This window comes from Micropterus salmoides, unplaced genomic scaffold (assembly GCF_014851395.1).
Source record: "Micropterus salmoides isolate LMB-PRFRI ecotype aquatic unplaced genomic scaffold, ASM1485139v1 Ms_hic_scaffold_6, whole genome shotgun sequence".
NCBI lineage: Eukaryota > Metazoa > Chordata > Actinopteri > Centrarchiformes > Centrarchidae > Micropterus > Micropterus salmoides.
The window spans coordinates 34104006-34123829 of NW_024044348.1; the positions used below are offsets into that span (position 1 = coordinate 34104006).

The 19824-nt window shown below is 40.9% G+C and overlaps 1 protein-coding gene across 1 annotated transcript; it reads right to left on the reverse strand.

The window, feature by feature from the left end:
* Positions 1 to 353: 353 nt before the first annotated feature.
* Positions 354 to 18632, reverse strand: LOC119890290 (neuropilin and tolloid-like protein 2). Its single transcript, XM_038701482.1, has 10 exons — positions 17928 to 18632; positions 13474 to 13530; positions 13114 to 13254; positions 10642 to 10890; positions 10076 to 10123; positions 9414 to 9541; positions 6121 to 6349; positions 2998 to 3111; positions 2722 to 2852; positions 354 to 2239 (listed from the first exon to the last, which is right to left on the reverse strand). Exons 1-10 carry the CDS (start codon positions 17935 to 17937, stop codon positions 1532 to 1534), a joined length of 1815 nt encoding a protein of 604 aa, XP_038557410.1. The 5' UTR covers positions 17938 to 18632; the 3' UTR covers positions 354 to 1531.
* Between the last annotated feature and the right edge of the window lie 1192 nt (positions 18633 to 19824).

Genomic DNA, 19824 nt, shown 5'->3' on the forward strand with positions numbered 1-19824 from the left:
ATTCATTAAACGTGTTTATATATATACTATCTTTATGCATTTTGTTTAGTAATATTTTAAGCTGAACTGATCATATCACAACAGTTGGAATTAATTAGCCTTAATTCCTGTATATTCAACCCGAAACTACATCTTATGGTTCTCACAATTAATTATGCAGCAAATTAATTATGCTTAAAGCATTTTTGCATGTAAATATTTATCTCAGCAAAGCCAAACACCTTGCCTAGGCTGTTTATTATTGTATTTATTATTAGTGTGTGTGTCTTACCTTGTTGCAACATCTCCAGCCTGTGGGCGGTGCCATTTTCATCTTTCTTGGTCACGGTGAAAAAAAAAAGCTCACACAGGGAGGTGAGTACGCTCTCATTTAATTCAACAGAATGAAATTATACAATCAGTGGTTAAAATCATAAATGAGAACCATATAGGCTACATGTCTGTCTCTTTAGGGAAACAGGTTGTGCTTGTGTTACACACTCAGTTCATGGGGAAACTGAAAAATTACTTTTTTCTCCTGGTAAGAGGGGGAGGGTTTAGAAGTAGGATGGATGCTTTTTCGATTCAGTCCAGGTCTTGAAACCAAACTTTTCATATCCCATAAATGATTACTCATAGCCTTAATGCCCATGTGCTATAAAGCTCACAGAGCAGAAATAGACTTTTTTTCACCCAATTTCTTATCAAAATAAGACAGTCTCTTCATGTGCTCTTCCTGAGGAGAAACTGAACCTGTACCTCTGTGTATGTGCGAGGTAACCACGAAAACTACATAATTATTATAGTAATATCACATCATTGTCATCAGCATCATATTTCTGATCATCAACAACAGCAACTTCATCAACACTTCATCCTCATCATCATCAACACCACGTGTCATGGATACAGTAAGTCATCTTCATAAAAGCATCTCAGCAACATTTGAAAAAGATTAAAGAGTTAAAAGCCAAGCATCATCATGAGGCTGGATATATACTGGTTTTAACAGTACAGTACACTGACAAAAATAAAGACTCAAATTATTAGAAGACGCACTATATATCATATATCTGTGCATGGCAGATGAATACATGTAAAAACTCAGTCTAGGACGTGTCTTTGTCTTTCTCTGCCTGTTTCTGACTGGTTACCTGGTCTTCTAGGCTGCCAGAGTCTGGGTCTGCATGCGAGAACTCTCTTCTTATGTGTGGCTTATGAAAAGGAGAGATTAAATGAGTATAAGACTGGAGGAGAGACATGATGTCTCCATCCTCCCTCAAAATCCATTAGAATCCTGAAGAATAGAATCAAGTTTCCTGTTTCTTTCTTTTTATTCCTTGTCTGTTAATTTCCCAAACTTTCAGACAAGACTTTGAGAGGAGAAGATCCGTAAGAGTTAACTGCTGCTTTGAAAGCAAAAGCAGAGAGGAATGATCAATTGAAAATTATTGTAACTCTCCTGTCTTCTCTTCTTCCTTCTCTTCTGTCAGTGAGTGAAATACCAGCTCTTTCTGCACTCCCTTTCTCCTTTTCTTCCTCCTTTCACCATCTAGAAGTCCATGGACATGGAACGCTGTTGTGGGTCAACCATGCTGGTACTGTTACGAGCGCTGTTGCCGCGGATACTCAGGGTTCCGCAGGCTCCTGTCATCCCACCACCGATACCTCCAGCAATGCCACTAGGCCCCGCCATACCCATTCCCCCTGCCATCGCCACTCCTCCTGTTATTCCCACTGCTCCTCCAATCCCTCCTCCTGCAATCCCTGAAGCTCCGCCTCCTCCCATTGCTCCTCCACCTGTGGCCCCTCCTCCACCACGCCCATAAATCTCACATGGTATCTCCTCTGTGACGCGGTCCTCAATGACCTGCTGGTCGCAGTCATGAGTCTGTGAATGCTGCTTGTAGCCGTAGCAGCTCTTCTTGTAGCTGGCCGTGGAGTTAAAAGTCTTCATGGGTGGTGGCTTGGAGAAGTCGTTATGGTAGGACAGCTCCATGGAGCTCAAGGTGGTGCGGCTGTGTTTCATACTGCCGCCGGCAGTTGCCACTGAGGCTTGTGAGCCGCAGTGATGCTCGTGGACACAACGGGACATGGTGGAGGAACGCCGCAGCTTGTGAAAACTGTCCATTTCCTCAGACAGGTCGGCTAAATCTGACGACATCTCCTTGTCACGTAGAGAGAATAGCTCGTAGTGGGGCGGGTCGAAGACCTCCTGGAAGCCTGATTTGTTGAAAACTCCAGGCCGGCGGGCTACAACCTTAAAAAAAAAAAGATCAATTCAGAGAGTTAAATTTCACACCTACATGAGTATACAGTATGTCAAGACAACCCTCTTAAAAAACTGAAAACTTTAAAGGCCCTGAAAACCTATTTTCTTAGCTTCTTACTATGCGTGAGGGGGTCCTCAGTATTTGCCAAACTTCTTTATTTGTGTTTTTGTTGGTGATTTTCTTACTGTGAGTGTCACATTACTTAATACTTTTGATGTGAAATCAAGTTTTCAGGGGCTTTAAGATTTAAAGTTTAAAAAGGTGGTGGGAGGAAAGTAGTGAAAGGCAATTTCCATCCACAAACAAGCTTTTAAGACAGCCTGTATGTTGCACATATCTTGCATTTCTTAAATTTTGGTGCTATATATTGATCATTGATGGATTATCAACGAAATACACATGTGCCTGCATCACTTTCAATTATGTGTCCCTTCTTCTCTGGCTAGGCCAAGTACAAAGGACGAGTTACCTTTTTCCTTGGCTGCTTCATCTGGACCAGGATGGAGATGATAAGAAGAACCAGAACTATGCCTGATGACACACCAATGACAGTGCCATGGGTCTTAGTGATCTGATGAAAAAGCCCCTTAGGCCCCTTCTCTGGAGGGGGGAGAATAAGAAAAATAAAGATGCTAATGAAAATAAGAACATAAGAAAAACAGAATACCAACCCTGAAAGTCCTGCACAAATAAATTAACCATAATAAACTCAGTTGTGAATAGCTGGGAGAAAGAAGACAATCACCTTTGCAGTGGTTTTCATCCCATGGGTAGACACAGTTCTGAACCCCATTGCACACCAAGGAGTTGTTAATACACATGTTGCTGTGGCAGAAGAATGTATTGGCTGAACAGGGGGCTGCGGGCAAAAGACAATGCACAGAGATAATGGAATTTAGAAAACAACAACAGGAAAAAAGCTGTTTAACAGTGCGGAGCAAAAGATGACTACACTGTGAAAAGGACTAGAAGCTACTTTGATGATAATAACAATTAAACAATAACAACAATAAAAGATCGATCATTTCTAGATGCACATAATAAAATATATGTATATTTATATATATTTCTTGAAACACTAGAGGTCTAAATGGAGACAGTCCGCACAAGGCCATACATCATCATTTCCTGCAGACGCAACATCGGGGGGTGATGAGGGGAGGAGATGGCAGCTTCACTGAGCTGCAGCCTTCATATCAAGAGAGTCTGGGAAGCAGGAGAAAGAGGGGGAGAGGAGCTGGAACAGTGGATAGTTGGACTTGGAGTGGGCATGGAAGAAGAGTATGGAGAAGATGAAAAGACAGGCAAGGGGATGCGGTGGCAGAAATGGCTCCGGGCCATCACAGGGTGCAGATGGTCAGGCATGTGCCGTGAGACACTCCACATTAAAGTGACTGTTAGCGTATCAAGGCTGCGATGGCAGAGACAGAGATGACTAGTAATTGATGCTGGCTGCTGGGCTCAGGAGATCGATGCACTGCCAGTAAGAAAGTAGAGCTGCAAGGCTGAGGGAAGATGCAGATGCCTGAGTTTTGATATGGAACCTGGAAGTTTGTTGGTTGAAAAGCAGTGCGTCCTACAGCGTGCTTTTCTTTTATCAGGCTTAAACAATTGTGTAGCAAGCAAGCAAAAAATCCAATTGATCATTAACACTTTTGTGTCTGATAGTTATTTTTCTGCTTTGTTATATTGGAGGCTACAAGAATCAACCACAGACCTCATATATAACAGGTGAATTTATCAAAGCTATCAAAGACTGCAAAAATACACAAAGAATAGATGCAGGAGGATGTCAAGCAACTTCAAGGTAATGCGACAACAGGAAATTGAGCTGCACGACCACCTCTCTGCCACAAAAGGTCTGTCCTGTCTTTCTTTATCAGAGCATCATCGCCAGAGAATGCCTTTACAGCACAACAACCTCAGGGTTGCACACAGACAAATGTTGTTCCACACCATGATGCACACATTATACAGTATAATATTCAATCTGTCTCTTATGGCTAGTTCACACCTCTGAACTGACCTTTTCCAGACCCTCTGACAACAATTTTCCACCTCTGTTTTTTTTTTTATATGCACAGGCGTTAGCAACCGCAGACACACTCTCTGAGTCTTTATCACAGCTGAAACAGGCTGTGGGCCGCTCCACCAGCTTCACCGCCACTCCGAGGTCCACTCTGATTAGAGCTCTGAGCACCCACTTCTTTATCCTTGCATGCTTCCCCTGCCTCAGGGTTAAATCATTTGGACACAGGGACTTGCACTGTATATGTATGTGTAAGGGTGTGTATGAAATAGTGTGTGTCCACCCCATCCATCTCCCAATGAGCCTGTAGACGGGGTCGTCCCCCTGACACTGTGGTCACTTCCTTTACACACACACACACACACACACACACACACACACACACACACATGTCTGAATATATGTACTGTGTGTGTGAGTGTATGTGGCAATGTTTTAATATATCTGGTTTACGTGTTGGAAGATTAGAGCACATTAAGGATGATGGAGTGCAAAAGGCAAAACTCATCTTGTTCTCTGAGTGACAGAGATTAATGGTTCCCTCTGACCTCCAAGTAAACTTCAGCCACTAACGCTGACCAAATAAAGTTTGGGAGTTATTCAAGAGACTTCAGGCTTCTCTGAGATGAACTGTGTGATCAGAATTAATGAGGATCCAAATGGTCTTAAGGACTCTCCTAGTAAAAAAAAATCCACCCTTACTGAATTTAAAAGGCTATTAAGTTCTGAATGGTTATGGTTTGCTGATGAAAATAACATTAGCATTCACCCAGGGTTTGGGAAGTGTGCAGGAGAATGTGGCAATTAATATCTCAGTCTATTCAGGCATTTAATGAAAATATTACGGTGTGCTAAGAGAAAAATTGTTTCCTGCATGGCAATTCCTGCTACTTTATGTGCAACCTTTAATGGCATCTGTTTGGAAGTTTCTTGTCCTTCAAAAATGATGACGCTTAATGTACAATTACTTCCAGTAGATTAATTAACCCTACTCAACCTTTCTTCTCACCAAAATAGATAAATTCCTATTTTCCTGTTGTAAGTGACCTATAATAAGCACAGTATCATGCTGTGGCATGCATATCAAGATGATTTGATTCTTTCAGTTATTTACAAATGCTGGAGTAAATAATTGGTTTTCTCATATCTATGCTCAAAACATGGTGCAGTGTAATTAGCTTTCCTTGCTGAAATGACACTTCAGTCTCTGTTAGTGTTTACTGATGCCGGCTGAATGCAGGGCCTCATAAATCAACAGTTTTTGTGTCGCTTTCTGTGTGGGGGGGACTAGGTTGTCACTGTTAACAGTAAAGTAATGACATGGGAGAGTGGAAATTAGTTTTGTTTTTCAGTTATCTCCAAACCTCTAAACATATTCAGACCAAACTACAACAAGGACATGAATCTACCTCTCTCACTTGATGTATTTGAATAAATAGTAAAGCTAAACCGGAATATTTTTGACCTGGGCCACATGTTTCATTCTTGCGTCTTCATAATAATTTTGAATGTAATAGAGGCAAAACACATAAACAAATATTTCATAACCAATCAGTCTGACATAACCAACAAGTTTGAAACCAAAGAGGAACTCAAGAAATGTAGCTCCTCCTGTTGTTGTTGTTGTATTAAGTGAAGACAGAGCTACAGAGAGCCACAAAAAGGAAATATTGAAGTGCAAAGCATTAGTATAGCGTCAAGCCTGTGAAAGAAGGGCTTGAATGAAATATATATCACCATGGCAAGACGTACCCATGACACAATTCAACAAAAATTATGGAAAAAGATGGAAAAACAGAGTCCAGGACGAGTTATGTTGTCAAGCAGACTGGCACTTACGGTCAACAAATGAGGTGAAGAGCATGCGGAACCGGCTGAGTCGGCTTTTCTCATCAGCCCACATTCGCACAACTCCCACACCATTATCCAGCATCACGTCATTGGCCACGGTGCTACAGAACTTGGCCTTGAGGTTCTCAATGGCACTGCTGCCATCATACACGGCCACAAAGTTCTTCTTGCACTCATTAGAGTGTTCCATCTGGTACTCCAAGAAGCGCAGGTAGATCTGCAGATACACAGGAAATGCAAATCAATCTCCAAGGCAAGACTTAGTTTCACTTTATGACGACTCATAATCAGCAACTGTCCATTTTATGTAGGCAAATACATGAAAATGTATTAAATCAGAAAAGTAAATATATCTAAAACAAACATTCAGACCTAGACAAGGAATAGAATTGAAAATATTTGAAGATAACCCTGCCCACCTGTCATCAGAGCACAAAACAGGGTTGTAAAATGAGATGCAGTTTGTAGTTCCCCTTATGCTATGAATGAATTTAGGAGTCTTATTGCCTGGAGGAAGAAGCTGCTGTGCCCTCTGGTGGTGTGACAGCAGAAACTTCTGTACCTCTTGCCAGATAGCAGCAGGGTGAACAGACTGTGGCTGGGGTGGGTTCTGTCTTCTTAGTATCTTTTGATTCTGTGCAGGCACCTCACCTCACCGATATCACTAATGCTCGGTAAATGGGTACGAATGATGTACCAACATGCACCTCACATGCCAATAACAAAGCGAATATAAGCAGGCATTATTCATATAGTGATAACTGGCTACTTAGAAAAGAAATTTTTTGAAAATATCTGTTATGGTGCTCTGTCTCACTCACACTCCTCCTTTCTCCTTGGTGTGTCTTAAGTCAGAAAATGCAACAGGAATTGAAGGCTAGTGAGCTGAACCTGCACCTCCTCCCCACACGAGAGAGTCTAGCTAGAGTGCAAAACAAGTGGTGTGCTCGGATGGTTCCTTTCATCTTATAAAGGTGGACATTTCCACGTTTTCCACCAAGAAGCTGTGATCAGCTAACAAAGCAGTAAATAACACTGGGAAATCCCAAATATACCATATCACTCAGCAAATATCTTAACTTGCTATAGAAGGATAAAGCACAGGTATTAAGTAATACCATTAATTATAAGCCAGTTAGCAAGCACGCATGTTCAATTACTTCAACAGATTGAGTTGTTATTAATGCTTTTAATTAATGTTAATAATTTATTGCTAATAAGATTAACGATGGCTCCGTTCTTTTCAAGTTAGCCTTGACAGTGAGACAGCATGCACAATGCAGGACCCTGAAACTGACAGAGCTACATGAAATTCAGCCATCATCAGTGCAAGTAATTACAAAAGAAAATATGCGAATAAGTCAAATCCGCAGTATTGTCACAATAAGATCTTGGCTACAGGGGGACAACAACTTGGATGAATCTTCAGCACATTTAGCACACAGGCACCTGTAACCATGCAGAAGTAGAGTAGGTGCTCTTATACTGCTGCTTAGTGTGCTGCTCTGTTCCTTCTGCTTCGCTGAGCTAATATCTGGCTAGGCAACTCAGTGCAGCTGCTAAATTCAAATCCTCTTCACTGCTGCCTCACACTGCACATGCACGGCCAGTGAAATGACTGTGGGGACTAATCTGCGTGCGTGTGTGTGAGAGAGAGAGAGAGAGAGAGAAGTTAGGCAGTGCATGTGTGAGTCATGCGTGAATGTTTACACATATATGCATATTACATGTGTATACAAATATTACTTTGCATACATATTAGTGTATCATGTGCATGAGTTATTGCTAACAGTACTCTATGTGACAGTATATTATGTAACGTGTGACTGTATGTCTGCCTCTGCTCTTTTATACTTAATTAGATGTGCATGAATTTCTGAGTGCAAGTGTGTGTGTGTCAGTATATTGTGGCCAGTGAGTAGCATAGGAGAGTGCTGATGACTCATTTAGTCATGAAGGAGAAGCAGAGCAGCTATGAACCAAGGCTAGCCGGGCTAGCGATGTACTTCAATGGGATTTTCCAAATCCACTTATAAGTATCAGAACTTAGCAGAACACATCACTGGACTTTCACTCTTGGCTTTAAAATGTACCTATGAATCTCCAAGTATTTTATAAATCTGCATTGCTTTTTTTGTGTCTGCACTGCTCGTACCTACAATGTTTTACATCACAATCACAATACAGTCATGACAACTGGAGGATTTGCTACTATAAGCATTTGTACAGAATATTTATAATCATAGGTATATAGCTTGCACAAAGCTAAGTTAGTTAAACGATCAATGAGTCAAGCAGACTAGAATAACATATTCAACTAAACAACACCTCTGCCCCTGCACTTTCTCTGTTATTAGGAGATGAAGAGTGGGGATGGCAGGTTAACAAAAGGGATGCATTTTGGTCATTTTGTTAACAATGGAGATGGCTTCCCCCCTCAAATCGCCTATTGGATATACATCTGCCCAGTTGCTTGAATACATAATTACTTTCTTTGCAACAGAGCAGGTCAGAATGTTATTTGCCAATGACACAAAAGGAAATGATAGGAGATGTTTTGACCTGAAGGATCCCTGAATCCAGAGCAAATTAGTTCACAGTGGCGAACAAATTACCCATGTTGATCATGTACTGGCATCATATAAAAGAGAATGTAAAACTAATTCTAAAGTTAACATGGAGCACACTGTCAAGGTTAAGTGCCGGAGCAACTCTACTGTCATAAAGCGGGAACAGACTCAACAAAATGATGATGAGTGCACAGGCTAATTTTTAGAATTGACTATTCAGAAATTCTGAGCTGTGCTTTCACTTGTTTGTATTCAGAGCATCATTATTTCTCCTCAGATTATTTTTCTTTTCATATCTACTCTGGAATAGATTGCAAGCATCACCAGTGAGATGAGATTTTATATGGCTTGTCATGTTGAAAAATACAGCTACTCCATCCAGTTTTTTGCCATTTGAAAACATCAGCATTATTACTGAAATAAACATTCTGAGCTGGGGTGTGAGCAGAGCCTTACAGCTTTTACAGTGCATTCAGAAGGGTGTGCAACAAAATATTTCAGTGTCTTCAAGGGTAGTGAAATGGTTGAACATAAACGAGAGCATACTTACAGGATATTTTATTTCATAACTACTTAAAACTTACTGCTAAGTTAGTTAAGGTTAGCATTTGTCATGTATTTTAAAAATAAGCATAGACGAGACCCTAGATCGTACGATAGAAGCAACACATGTCCTCATTCCTGATTACTAATATGGTCCCCTGTACTGACCTTGGACTGAGGAGGAGCCCTGATGGTCCAGATACAGTCCAAAGCATCACCAGGTTTCACTTTCTCCTCCTCCTCCACCTGACTCGAGCGAATAACCCCATCCCATCCGCCGAATTCAAACTGACAGTCTGTAAAGAGTCAGAGGAAATGTGGAGGAGAGGTAAGACGGAAAAGAAAGAGAGGGGTAAACGACAGAGAAGGCAAGAGGTACACGAGAGAAGCGAGAAAGAAAAAAAAATAGTGGAGAAACCGAGAGAGAGAGAGAAAACAAAGAGAAGATAAAGAGGAAAAAGTGTGGGAATGAGAGACAGAAAGAAAGACAGATGAAGAATTTTATTTTAAAAAGTAAAGGATTTAAGGTGGAAGTGAAGTGAGCACAGCGGATTAGGATAAAGGACAATAAGAAGACAGAGGAATGAAGGCAGAAAGACAAAGGAGGAAAGAGCAGGATAAAAGAGGTGTGTGTTCCTTCATGTGTTTACATTTGTGCATATTTGTGTACGTACATCCTTTCATTTCGTGTGCAATTGTGTGCTTGTCAAGGTACATTTGCATGTTCAGCATTCACGTCAGAGGCAGAGATAACCTCCAGTAAGCTTCTGAGCACAGAAGAGCTCTTCAAAAAGGATCGAACGCAACCGGCAAAATACTGAAGAGCTTACCTGGGATGGGGTTTAGCAGTCCACCCACGTGCAGATGGAAATCGGGGTCTGAAATGATAAGATTTGGGAGGCACATTACTCTCAATCCACACAGCAGAAATAAGTGAGCAGAGAACACAAGATAAGATCCCATTAAGGCAGGCCAGATAAAGCAGGAATGGGTCTGTTTGACGCTAATATCTGTCGCCTGATGGGAGACACTGACTTCTAGGAATATTAGGTTTAGATTCAAGATGCTCTGATGTTGGACGTGTGTCTGCTAAGAGAGCCAGAAAGTGAAGGAAAGAAGGTGAAGATAATGTTTGGAAAATTGGAGACCCTGTGGGCTATCTGTGGACATTTGTGAACAAAAACAATATGAGCAATGCAGAAAAAATATGATTTAGGGAAGAATGGTATCTTTTCTGTCACACTGAGATCAGATTCTCCCTATGTTTTCGAGGAACTTTGAAAAAGCAAACTAACCAGATCCCAAAACCCAAAACCTTTGACATGTACAAAAATTTGATTAAATAGCCTCAAGCTGTATTGTGGAGTCTGCAAATATACAGTTTAGGTGTCCCTACCAGCAATGAAGGTGTATTTAATGCGGAAACCAAGGCCTTCCAGCTCCTCGTCACTGGTGAACTTGATCCACATGAAACGCCCCGTCGATGTAACCAGGCCCGGGTTCTTTCCCCCACAGAAGCGATCAATGAGCGGCGAGAAGCCAAATGGCCCATCACGGATTTCGATGTGATCGAAGCGGCACTCGAATGATGGCTCAATGTAGTAATTCTTATCAAAAGCAAGCTGAATCCTTTGTCTAGGGAGAGCTTTGGTAAACAAGCAAGTGGGGAGAGAAAGGAAACAAAAAGGGTAAATCCATGAAAGGAATAAAATGTAATCTTGCTTTTGTGGGACAAAGAAAAATCTGGTTTTCTAAAGCATAAATTAAAAGCAGAATGAAATATGAATAAATCTGGATTTTAAAGTTTATTCTAACCCATCAGTTGAATGGAAAATGAGGAAACATTTTAGAAGTTGGCTCAGACTTAGGTGAAGGGTAAATAGTTAACTAAAGCCCTTTTCAGGCAAGGAATATGTCAAATAGATGGTCTTATCTATCTGTGATGGCTTTTTGTCGCTCAGATATAGCTGACTTTCACTAAGCAAATGAAATACCTGCCCTGCCTTTACTACCAAGCAATTTTCTGTCGAGATGCTCTCTCAAAACAGCACAACGGACAATTACAGTTTAAAAAATATGTTATGATTAACCTAATTAGTTCACCCAGACTTTATCCAATTGTGGTAAACAGCATTATAAGCAAATGTCTGCATCAATGAACTATCCAAGAATAAAGCATGACAACAAAACATGCGAAACACTCATTTTCTTTTAAACATAAACACAAAGGTGCATATTCACATATGTAAGCATGCATCACACACTCTGTGTAGCATACACATGCAATGCAATCAAAGTGTGAACCGTAGTTCACAAGTTCATCTGTCATGCAAATCCAGAGTATGTCTATATACTGAATGGACAGAGCTCTTTAATGACCCCCCACGCACACACCCACAGAGGAAGTATATGAAAATGGCACTTCATGGCTGCTTTGAGAGATGAATCATACTAAATAAGGATGCTTGGAGTGGGAGCTGGGGCTATGAATCATCTCTGGCATGGAGAAGCCAAGCACCCCCCATTAGAGATATAAGAGTGAGGTCAAGGGCCGTACACGTGTATATCGCAGTGTGCAGCTGAAATACAATAAGACAGAAGATTCGATGTTCATGTCTTTGAATGTTAGCCTGACTGTTCTCCCTTTCTGCTTGAACGAGCAGCTTGTATGCCTGCACTTCCTGCTACCTGTGTGTTCATTCCCTGGTAATGATTTATGTAATGGGGACTTGCGTTTTGTCTCCAAAATGAGACTGTGTAAACAGATTTAGGTCTTCACAACATGAGTAACACATGTCCACACACACACACACAAATGACACAGCTTGATACAGAAAGAGCAGAAAGTATATTCACTCGATCTGTTGAGCTTATGAACTGCAGGATATGACATAATCAATGAGCCACTAACCACCAATTATGATTACAAAGCTATCAGATTAGCACTCATGCCAAACGTGAGCATCTCTTTGCCTCTAACAGAGGCAGAAAAACAAGGCTTAACACAGGGTCTCGGAAATGAATATGACTAAGGCCATTGAAGACCAAATAATAGCAAATGAAAGGTTCTATCTGTCGCTTTTCAGACCCTCTGCGATGTACTTCTGCACACACAAGTATAGGCTGCCAGTGATGGAGTCACTGCTTATTCATCAACAACAGTTCTGGGCTTGATTTGTCCACAGGGGGAGCCCTTGAGCCATGTGTAAAATCTATTCCCCATCACAGCAAGAAAAGTACCAAGCACACACCTCATCTGAATGAAAGACTGTACATTAACTTCATGGACAAACAGTTCATCAATTTAGGATGAAAACACATCAACCAATATCCCCGACCCCATCTCCTATAGCTGCTAATGATGCTTTCCGTTATGTCTCCTGCGCGGCAGGCCACCAAATTACTGATGGATGTGATATTTCTGGTAAACACTAAAGCGTTGACAAGGACGTTTGCGATTCAGTGATACGCCACCAAAGCTCAGTTGTGTAGCAGATGTTCATCTCTTTTATGTCTCATTCAATAGCGGAGGCTCCTGGCACACTCTGCCAATAGAGATGAACACAGCACTATTCTGATTAGGCCAGAAATCAGGGGCTACCCACAATGCGCCACTCTCCATCATTTTCAAAGGGTTATATCTGTGGGGTGAAACAAACTCAGGATGGCTCATTCAGAAAATGCCCACTAGCGAAGGAACAGAAAATCAGATAGGGGCGAGGTTATATAAAACAATGTCAGTCAAATTAATGACATTCACTGAAGGAGGCAATATGCTGAAAGACAGGAAACTGTGTTAGCTATTTGGATGACAACAATTAAAACTCAGAAGATGAAACATTCAGATGGAAAAAGGACCCTGCTTTACCTTCCAGGATGTAAACACACTCCTTATTGGGCGGGTAGGTGTTGGGGTAGTTTGGCGATGTGAACACTCCGCCATTGATGTTGCGGACCCACGTGCCACAGTCGTTCTGGTTAGGGCTCTGGCCGCCATGATTGCTTGAATCTTAAAGGAGAAAGGCAGAGAACAGACAAACACATACAGTAGGCGATTGAATCGGGGGATCAATGAGGGAATGATTGGAAGGCAGAGAGAGTGCATGGAGTGCATAAGAGGGAGCATGGTCCTATTATACAACTAGAGTTAATTCCTCCTTATTTCAGACTGCTTCAACATGGATGAAACGATGTTGATGGAACAGAAAAGATTTGAGTTCTAGCTTACCTTGAGTTCTCTGTGCCAGAGCGAAACCTTCTTCTATTAGAAAGAAGAGTATCCACGCTGCAAAAAAGATAAATAATACATTTATATCTTGTTGAGTTCAACAACGACAAAAAAATGGAAATCAGTAAACAGCCACAGAAGAAGTATGTGTGATCAGCTGCAGTATTGATTTCACCAGGCCTTGATGAATAGAGAGTAAAATATAGATCAATACAATGTTTAAGTAAATCCCTGACTGAATTGGTATATTTTAAAACGTATTGCTGAGAAAAGAGGAGGAGAGCTGTGAGAGAAAAGACAATCATATGATCTCAGAATAGGCATGTAGTCAAAATAGTGTGTGTTCAACGTATAATCATATCATTGTCAGAACAAAAGCTTTCTTGAAAGGGCAAAGCTGGAAAAATATGGCAGAGGCATTTAGCAATGAATCATCTTGTAAATGATAGAGCTACAAGACAAAGAGATTACTGAGAATTCAAGAAAAAGGTGTATCTGCAGTTGCTGAGGTAAACACTTCAGACAAGCTCATTAGGGACAAATGGGTTCCCCTGTGCTATTATAAGTGTATTAAATGGTTACATTTTATTAATGTAACCAGTAATACTCAGCCTTCCTTTTAATGAAGCAAATGCAAACCCTCAGACTGCATCTTCTTTTCAATGAGGGACAAGATTTATAAAATGCTATCATTCCTTCATTTTTTTTTGGCTCTGTAGTCCAGTGCTCATCACACCGAACTAGGGTTGCAACATATCATTTCTTCCACTCTAAAAAATTGTCTATAAAATGTCAGAAAATAGCAAATATATCTTTCCTAAAACATCATTAAGTGGCCTTTTCTGTCTCTCAAGTTTACTCTCACATAAGGCAAAGAACAGCAGAAAATTATAAAAACAAATGAGAAGTTGAAACCAATACACGTTTGTAATTTTTGCCCCAAAAAAAACCAAACAAATTACTTAAACGATTAATTGATTATCAAAATAGTAATTTTCGGACAATTAATTAAAGCATGTTTTAATCAAGTTTTTCTAATTCCACAGATGCTTGCAGAAAGAAAGTAGCAGTAGAAGTACATTGATTGCTAGCAGAAGTTGTGCTTGTAGAAGCATGATGATGTATACTGAGTGGTTACATGCATGATTTAGGGTAGCTTTCTTAACTTCAGCAAGAAAAATGGAAAAACTAGAAGTAATAGTGCAAGTAGTGGACGTATTATTGGAGGTAGTCATGGCAATAGAAGTAGCAGAGCAGTAGCTGTACAGTGGGAATTGGCTAGCAGCAATAATAGCAGTAGTTGTACTCGCAGGAGCAGCAAGTAGTAGTTCATAAAAGATAGTTTTAAACCATCAACTCTCATCCAAAACTGTGAGACTCTAACCTGCTAATCTGCAGCCTCTAGGCACCAGAAACATAAAGCACTAGCTTTATGGATTACAAGCTCCAAGGCTTACAGCACTGATGAGAAGACAGGCACGGGCAGAGTACAGCTGCACACAATAGGTGAAATATGTTTTTATTACAATGATATCTGCACCAAGGGCAGGCATGTTATAGTTTCTGACACTGTCTTGCTCTGATAAGCCGCTGTAGACCTGATCCCCACTGAGTTCATAATAGCTTGGCCCGCTCACATCGAATTAGAGAGGGAGCATGAGCCTGGCACGTTGCATAATGGCACCCAGGAAGGAAGGATGGAAGACAGAGAGAGAGACAGAGAGAGAGAGAGAGAGAAAGAGAGAGAGAGGAAGGGGGTCTAATGAAGAACAACGCATGGTTAACATAAGCAGTGAACACAACCGCACCAATGAGCATGCATGTTTGAATGGACTCCTTTTTAAATGCATGCATACACATGGCCCCCAGGCTCCTGTTTCCTCATTACTTCTATCTCCATTATCTTGCAACAGAGTATCGTAGGTGGGAGTAAGAACTACCACAGGCACATTTGGAGAACAGACCACCCAAACTCAAAAACCAAATAACAGAAAGATGCTGTAGGCTCTCACAAAGCTTTTTCTTTTTTTTACACGATGAGCCAGCCAGCCAAATCTTATAGATAGAGGGAACGCTGTAAAGTGCTGCTACCCGCAGTGAGGCTGGGAATCTTTTCATCCTTTCAAGGGCTTTTGATTAGAAATATTAACAAAACAGACACTGTACGAAACATTGTTTTTGGCAAGGGTTGTTTTACCAGTCATGAACCAAAGAGTAGCAGTGGCAACATTAATGCATATTTAAATGAACTTATTAGGCAAAAGTTGCATAACTTGTGTAGGCATTTGTAACATCTTCTGTAACATTATCATCACAAGTGTAACAAAGCTGCAGCCATTGTCACTTCAAAACGTGTGAAAAAAGGGTGATAAATGATTATCTGTGAATAGAAACAGTTTATAGAGAATCAATAGGCTATCTTACAAAATGCACCACTCTTACTATCTATTATTCACTAAGTCCACTATAAAGAGCGTCAACATGCAGCTTACTGCAAGTTGGTTCATTCATGTGAAGCTAAGTTCCTTGAGGAAATACTTCTGGCATTTGAAGGCATCGTGATATCCCTCTGATATGCGTTTTATCTGACCTCTGTTCATTTTAAAGAAGGAGAGGAAAAATTACCGCGGGTTCAGCCGATTCTAGGTCATGTCATTTCATTTTTACATCACTTCTCACTTCTCTTTACAAGCAAAGTTAAAGCCGTAATCTGTTTTTTTCTCTCTCGAACGAAACTGACAACACATTCCCCCGCAAAAAAAAAAGCAGAGGCCAACAAAACCTTCTGTTGCAAGGGCCTGCAGACGGATTGGAAATGATATAAGAGCGGAACCATTGCCTTAATAAGGTGGTCTCTATGACATAGGCTACATTTCAAGGAAATAGGCTAACAAACAACAGACCTATAATTAGTAAGCTAATACTTAATGAGGTAAGGCAACACAAAGGTGGAGGTACAGTAAAGTCCATAGATTGTTATGGTCTGTTACAGTTAAAATAAAAAATGACGCATTTTGTGGTAGACCTGTTTCACAAGCCTAAAGGTAAGCTGTGGCCACTTGATACCTAATTAGACAATATAGGAATTAAGCTAAACGGAACATCTATTAACTCTCAACAGTTTACCTGTTTGACCACATAGCTACTGCAGCAAGCTCCCAGCACCAAAGCATCAGGAACGCTTCACTGAACGCATCGAGAGATTTTGCAGCCGTGTGCCGCGGCGCGCGCCTCAGGTGTTGATGGCGCGAGACGGTGGCTGGAGCTGGAGTCGCTTGAGCTGCAGCGCGCGCACAGGCTATCAAGTGAACGGACGTCAGCGTCTGGGTCTGAACTTTTGAGAGTTTCGTTCGCCACGGAGGAGATATGGTATATTTATTAGCATAGTACTAAGTAGTGTTAAGTAATAGTAGCTGCAGTATATTTTATTCACACAAATGGTTTTAGGGTGTTTTTTAAAAATATGGCACATATTTGCCACTAAAACCTCCAAACTCGCTTCTTTTTGTGGCCACATTCCTGTGGAGAATATAGTAGACTCTTTGTGACAGACAAGATGTTTGAATGTCAGTGAGATACATTTGGACAGTTAAACTGTCCGCTTATTGGAAGCACTTAGGCCTAATGCTCTCTGCTCCAGGTTGTTTTCAGCCCCTGTAGGCTATGGATTTCAGATAGGTGGCTATTTGTCCTTTGCTTCTAATCATGAATCACAATCATATTGCACTCACGTAAGCTGGTATGGACGGAGGCACACCTCGCAGTGCCCAAACTGGCTCCTGCCAGGAAAACCTCTGGGGTTCTGGTTCAGCAAGTAGGAGCATTTGAGTAAAATAATACATTTTATTTTATGAAATGCCCAGAACCAACAGATGATTAACGAAACGTTTCTATTTTAGTTATTTTTTTATTTTTAAATTGACTGGGCGCTGGACGGTTCGAACCAACCAGACTTAACCAAACTACCTGTCTGGCTTTTGCTGAATCTTAGACAATGGGAAGCAGACCAACAGATGATGGGACTGGAATTGGTCGATTATAAATCAGTGGTTAATGGCGATGTCGATCAGGGATGTGGGCAATAAAACAGGACTATTTGTCATTAACGGTCACAAGAGGGCAAGTTGATACTAAAGACAAATAGACTAGACACAAATAGAGAGATTAGTCAGCTTGCATTTAATTGCTTTAGCTGTATCATTTTAAGAGAAATAAAACCTTAAAAATAATGAGGGCATTTTCACCTGCTCTGAAAGTGATCCATAGTGAGTATTTTGTTATTTAATGCTACCCTATTTGCTTCACACGCAGATAAAAACACACACTGTGCTAGAATGAGAAAAAGTAAAATACATTTAATCCAGTCTTAAAATAAACTGTCAATTCTTTTTGCCTAAGGCACTGGACCTTCATGGACGCATCAGGGATGGTCGGGCAGCTCGTATCCAACTCACCTCTGTGCATTTCCTCTCACGGTGTGATTCCAACCCAACAGCACCTTTCTAAAAACGCCCTCCTATTCTGTCCATTGTAGGGGTCCACTGGTTTTTTTTTTTTTTTTTTTTACAAAATCCAACTTTTCTCTGACTACAGTAAATCCATTACGCAGAGCCAAGCCTCAAGAAGTAAAGCTCTTCTTCAGTCGGCGACCCCGCTGCGTTTGGCTGGAAGATGAGCACTGCTGCGAGCCCTTCAGCCAGGCATCATTACTGTATATACAGCCTCCAGTGGGACCACAGTGGAGATGACATGTGGAGGATGGACTGATCCAGGCAGAGTAAAGCGCTCTAGGAGAGCTAAGTATCCAAAAGACGCAAATGGATGGGTGATGGACGGAGAGAGACAGAGAGAGACAGAGAGAGAAAAAAGAGAGATGGAGGAAGATTAAGGAGGAGGAGGAGAGACCGTCTCTGTCTGCTCCCCGTCCGTGTCTGAACTAAGAAATGCTCCTGAACGAGGCTCATTTAAGCCGTGGGCGCTGCTTACACCAATGAGTGGCTTGTCATGAGCATCGTCAAGGTAGACACAATGAGCACATCGCTTTTTCCGGTCATGTCCTTCTAACTAAAACCTCACTGGTAAAGTTGTTGCAATCATAGACTGTAAACGGTTGCAGCAAAAAATTACAAAAATTGAGTGAAAAGACAGAATAAAGGCATTCAAAGAAAGGCACTAGTGAAACAATGTTTCTATTTACATCTTGTCTTGTTATTAGTTAATTGTTATTTTATTTATTATCTAAATATAACTTGTTAATAATGCTGGCGAAACATGGACAGGTTCAACAGGCTAATGCATAAAGGGAAGACTAGATAGTTCTGCTCTTAATTAAGAAAGTAAAATACAGACATATTTCGCCCATGAGGGTGGCGCGGTGGTGCAGTGGTTAGCACTGTAGCCTCACTGCAAGAACGGCGTGGGTTCAAACCCCGGTTGCCCCGGTCTTTCTGGGTGGAGTTTGCGTGGGTTCTCCCCCGGTGCTCTGGCTTCCTCCCACCGTCCAAAGACATGCAGGCTAGGTTAATTGGTGTCTCTAAAATTCTCCTTAGGTGTGAGTGTCTCCTGTACGCAGGATAAGCGGTTAATGACGGACGGATTTTGCCCATGAAGTGCTAGCTACACTGTAGCTCAGTTACGTGATGAAAAAAGGCCTCAGTCTTGTTCTTGATTTTGCTATAGGGGTCTAGTGGTCAGTGGCTCTTCCAAAAAAATAGAATAGCTCACTACCAACGTTATGAAAACTCAACTATTTTAATTTTCAAATTGGCAGGAAGTTAAGCTTTTCTTTGTGAATTCTTCTGAAATGTATTGAAAGAAGTTGACTGACTGGCACCTCGGAATATAAACCAATATCCCTAAACTAAAGGATGTCTAATATAATTAAATGTACACTAGTGCTGCAACTAACGATTGTTTTCACTGTCGATTATTTTCTCGATTAATCAGTTAGTTGTTTAGTCTATAAAATGTCCAATAATTGTGAAAAATCCCAAAGCCCAAGATGACTTCCTCAAATGTCTTGTTTTGTCCACAACCCAAACATATTCAGTACTGTCATGAAGGAGTAATAAAACCATAAAATAAGCTGGAATCAGATAATTTTTCTTCAATAAAATGCCTCAAATTGATTTATCGATTATCAAAATACTTTAATAGCTGACAACTACCGTAACAGATTATATGATTAATCGCTGCAGCTCTAGTGAACACTGCTGTCATCACTTTTGGTTTCATTTATATTAATGTCTACATTTAATGTTTAGAGAACATAGCTTACAGGCTAGATACTTGCCACTTTGATTTAGCATATCAAGAAAGCAGTCTCTGATCCACATGTATATTGTAAGTTTT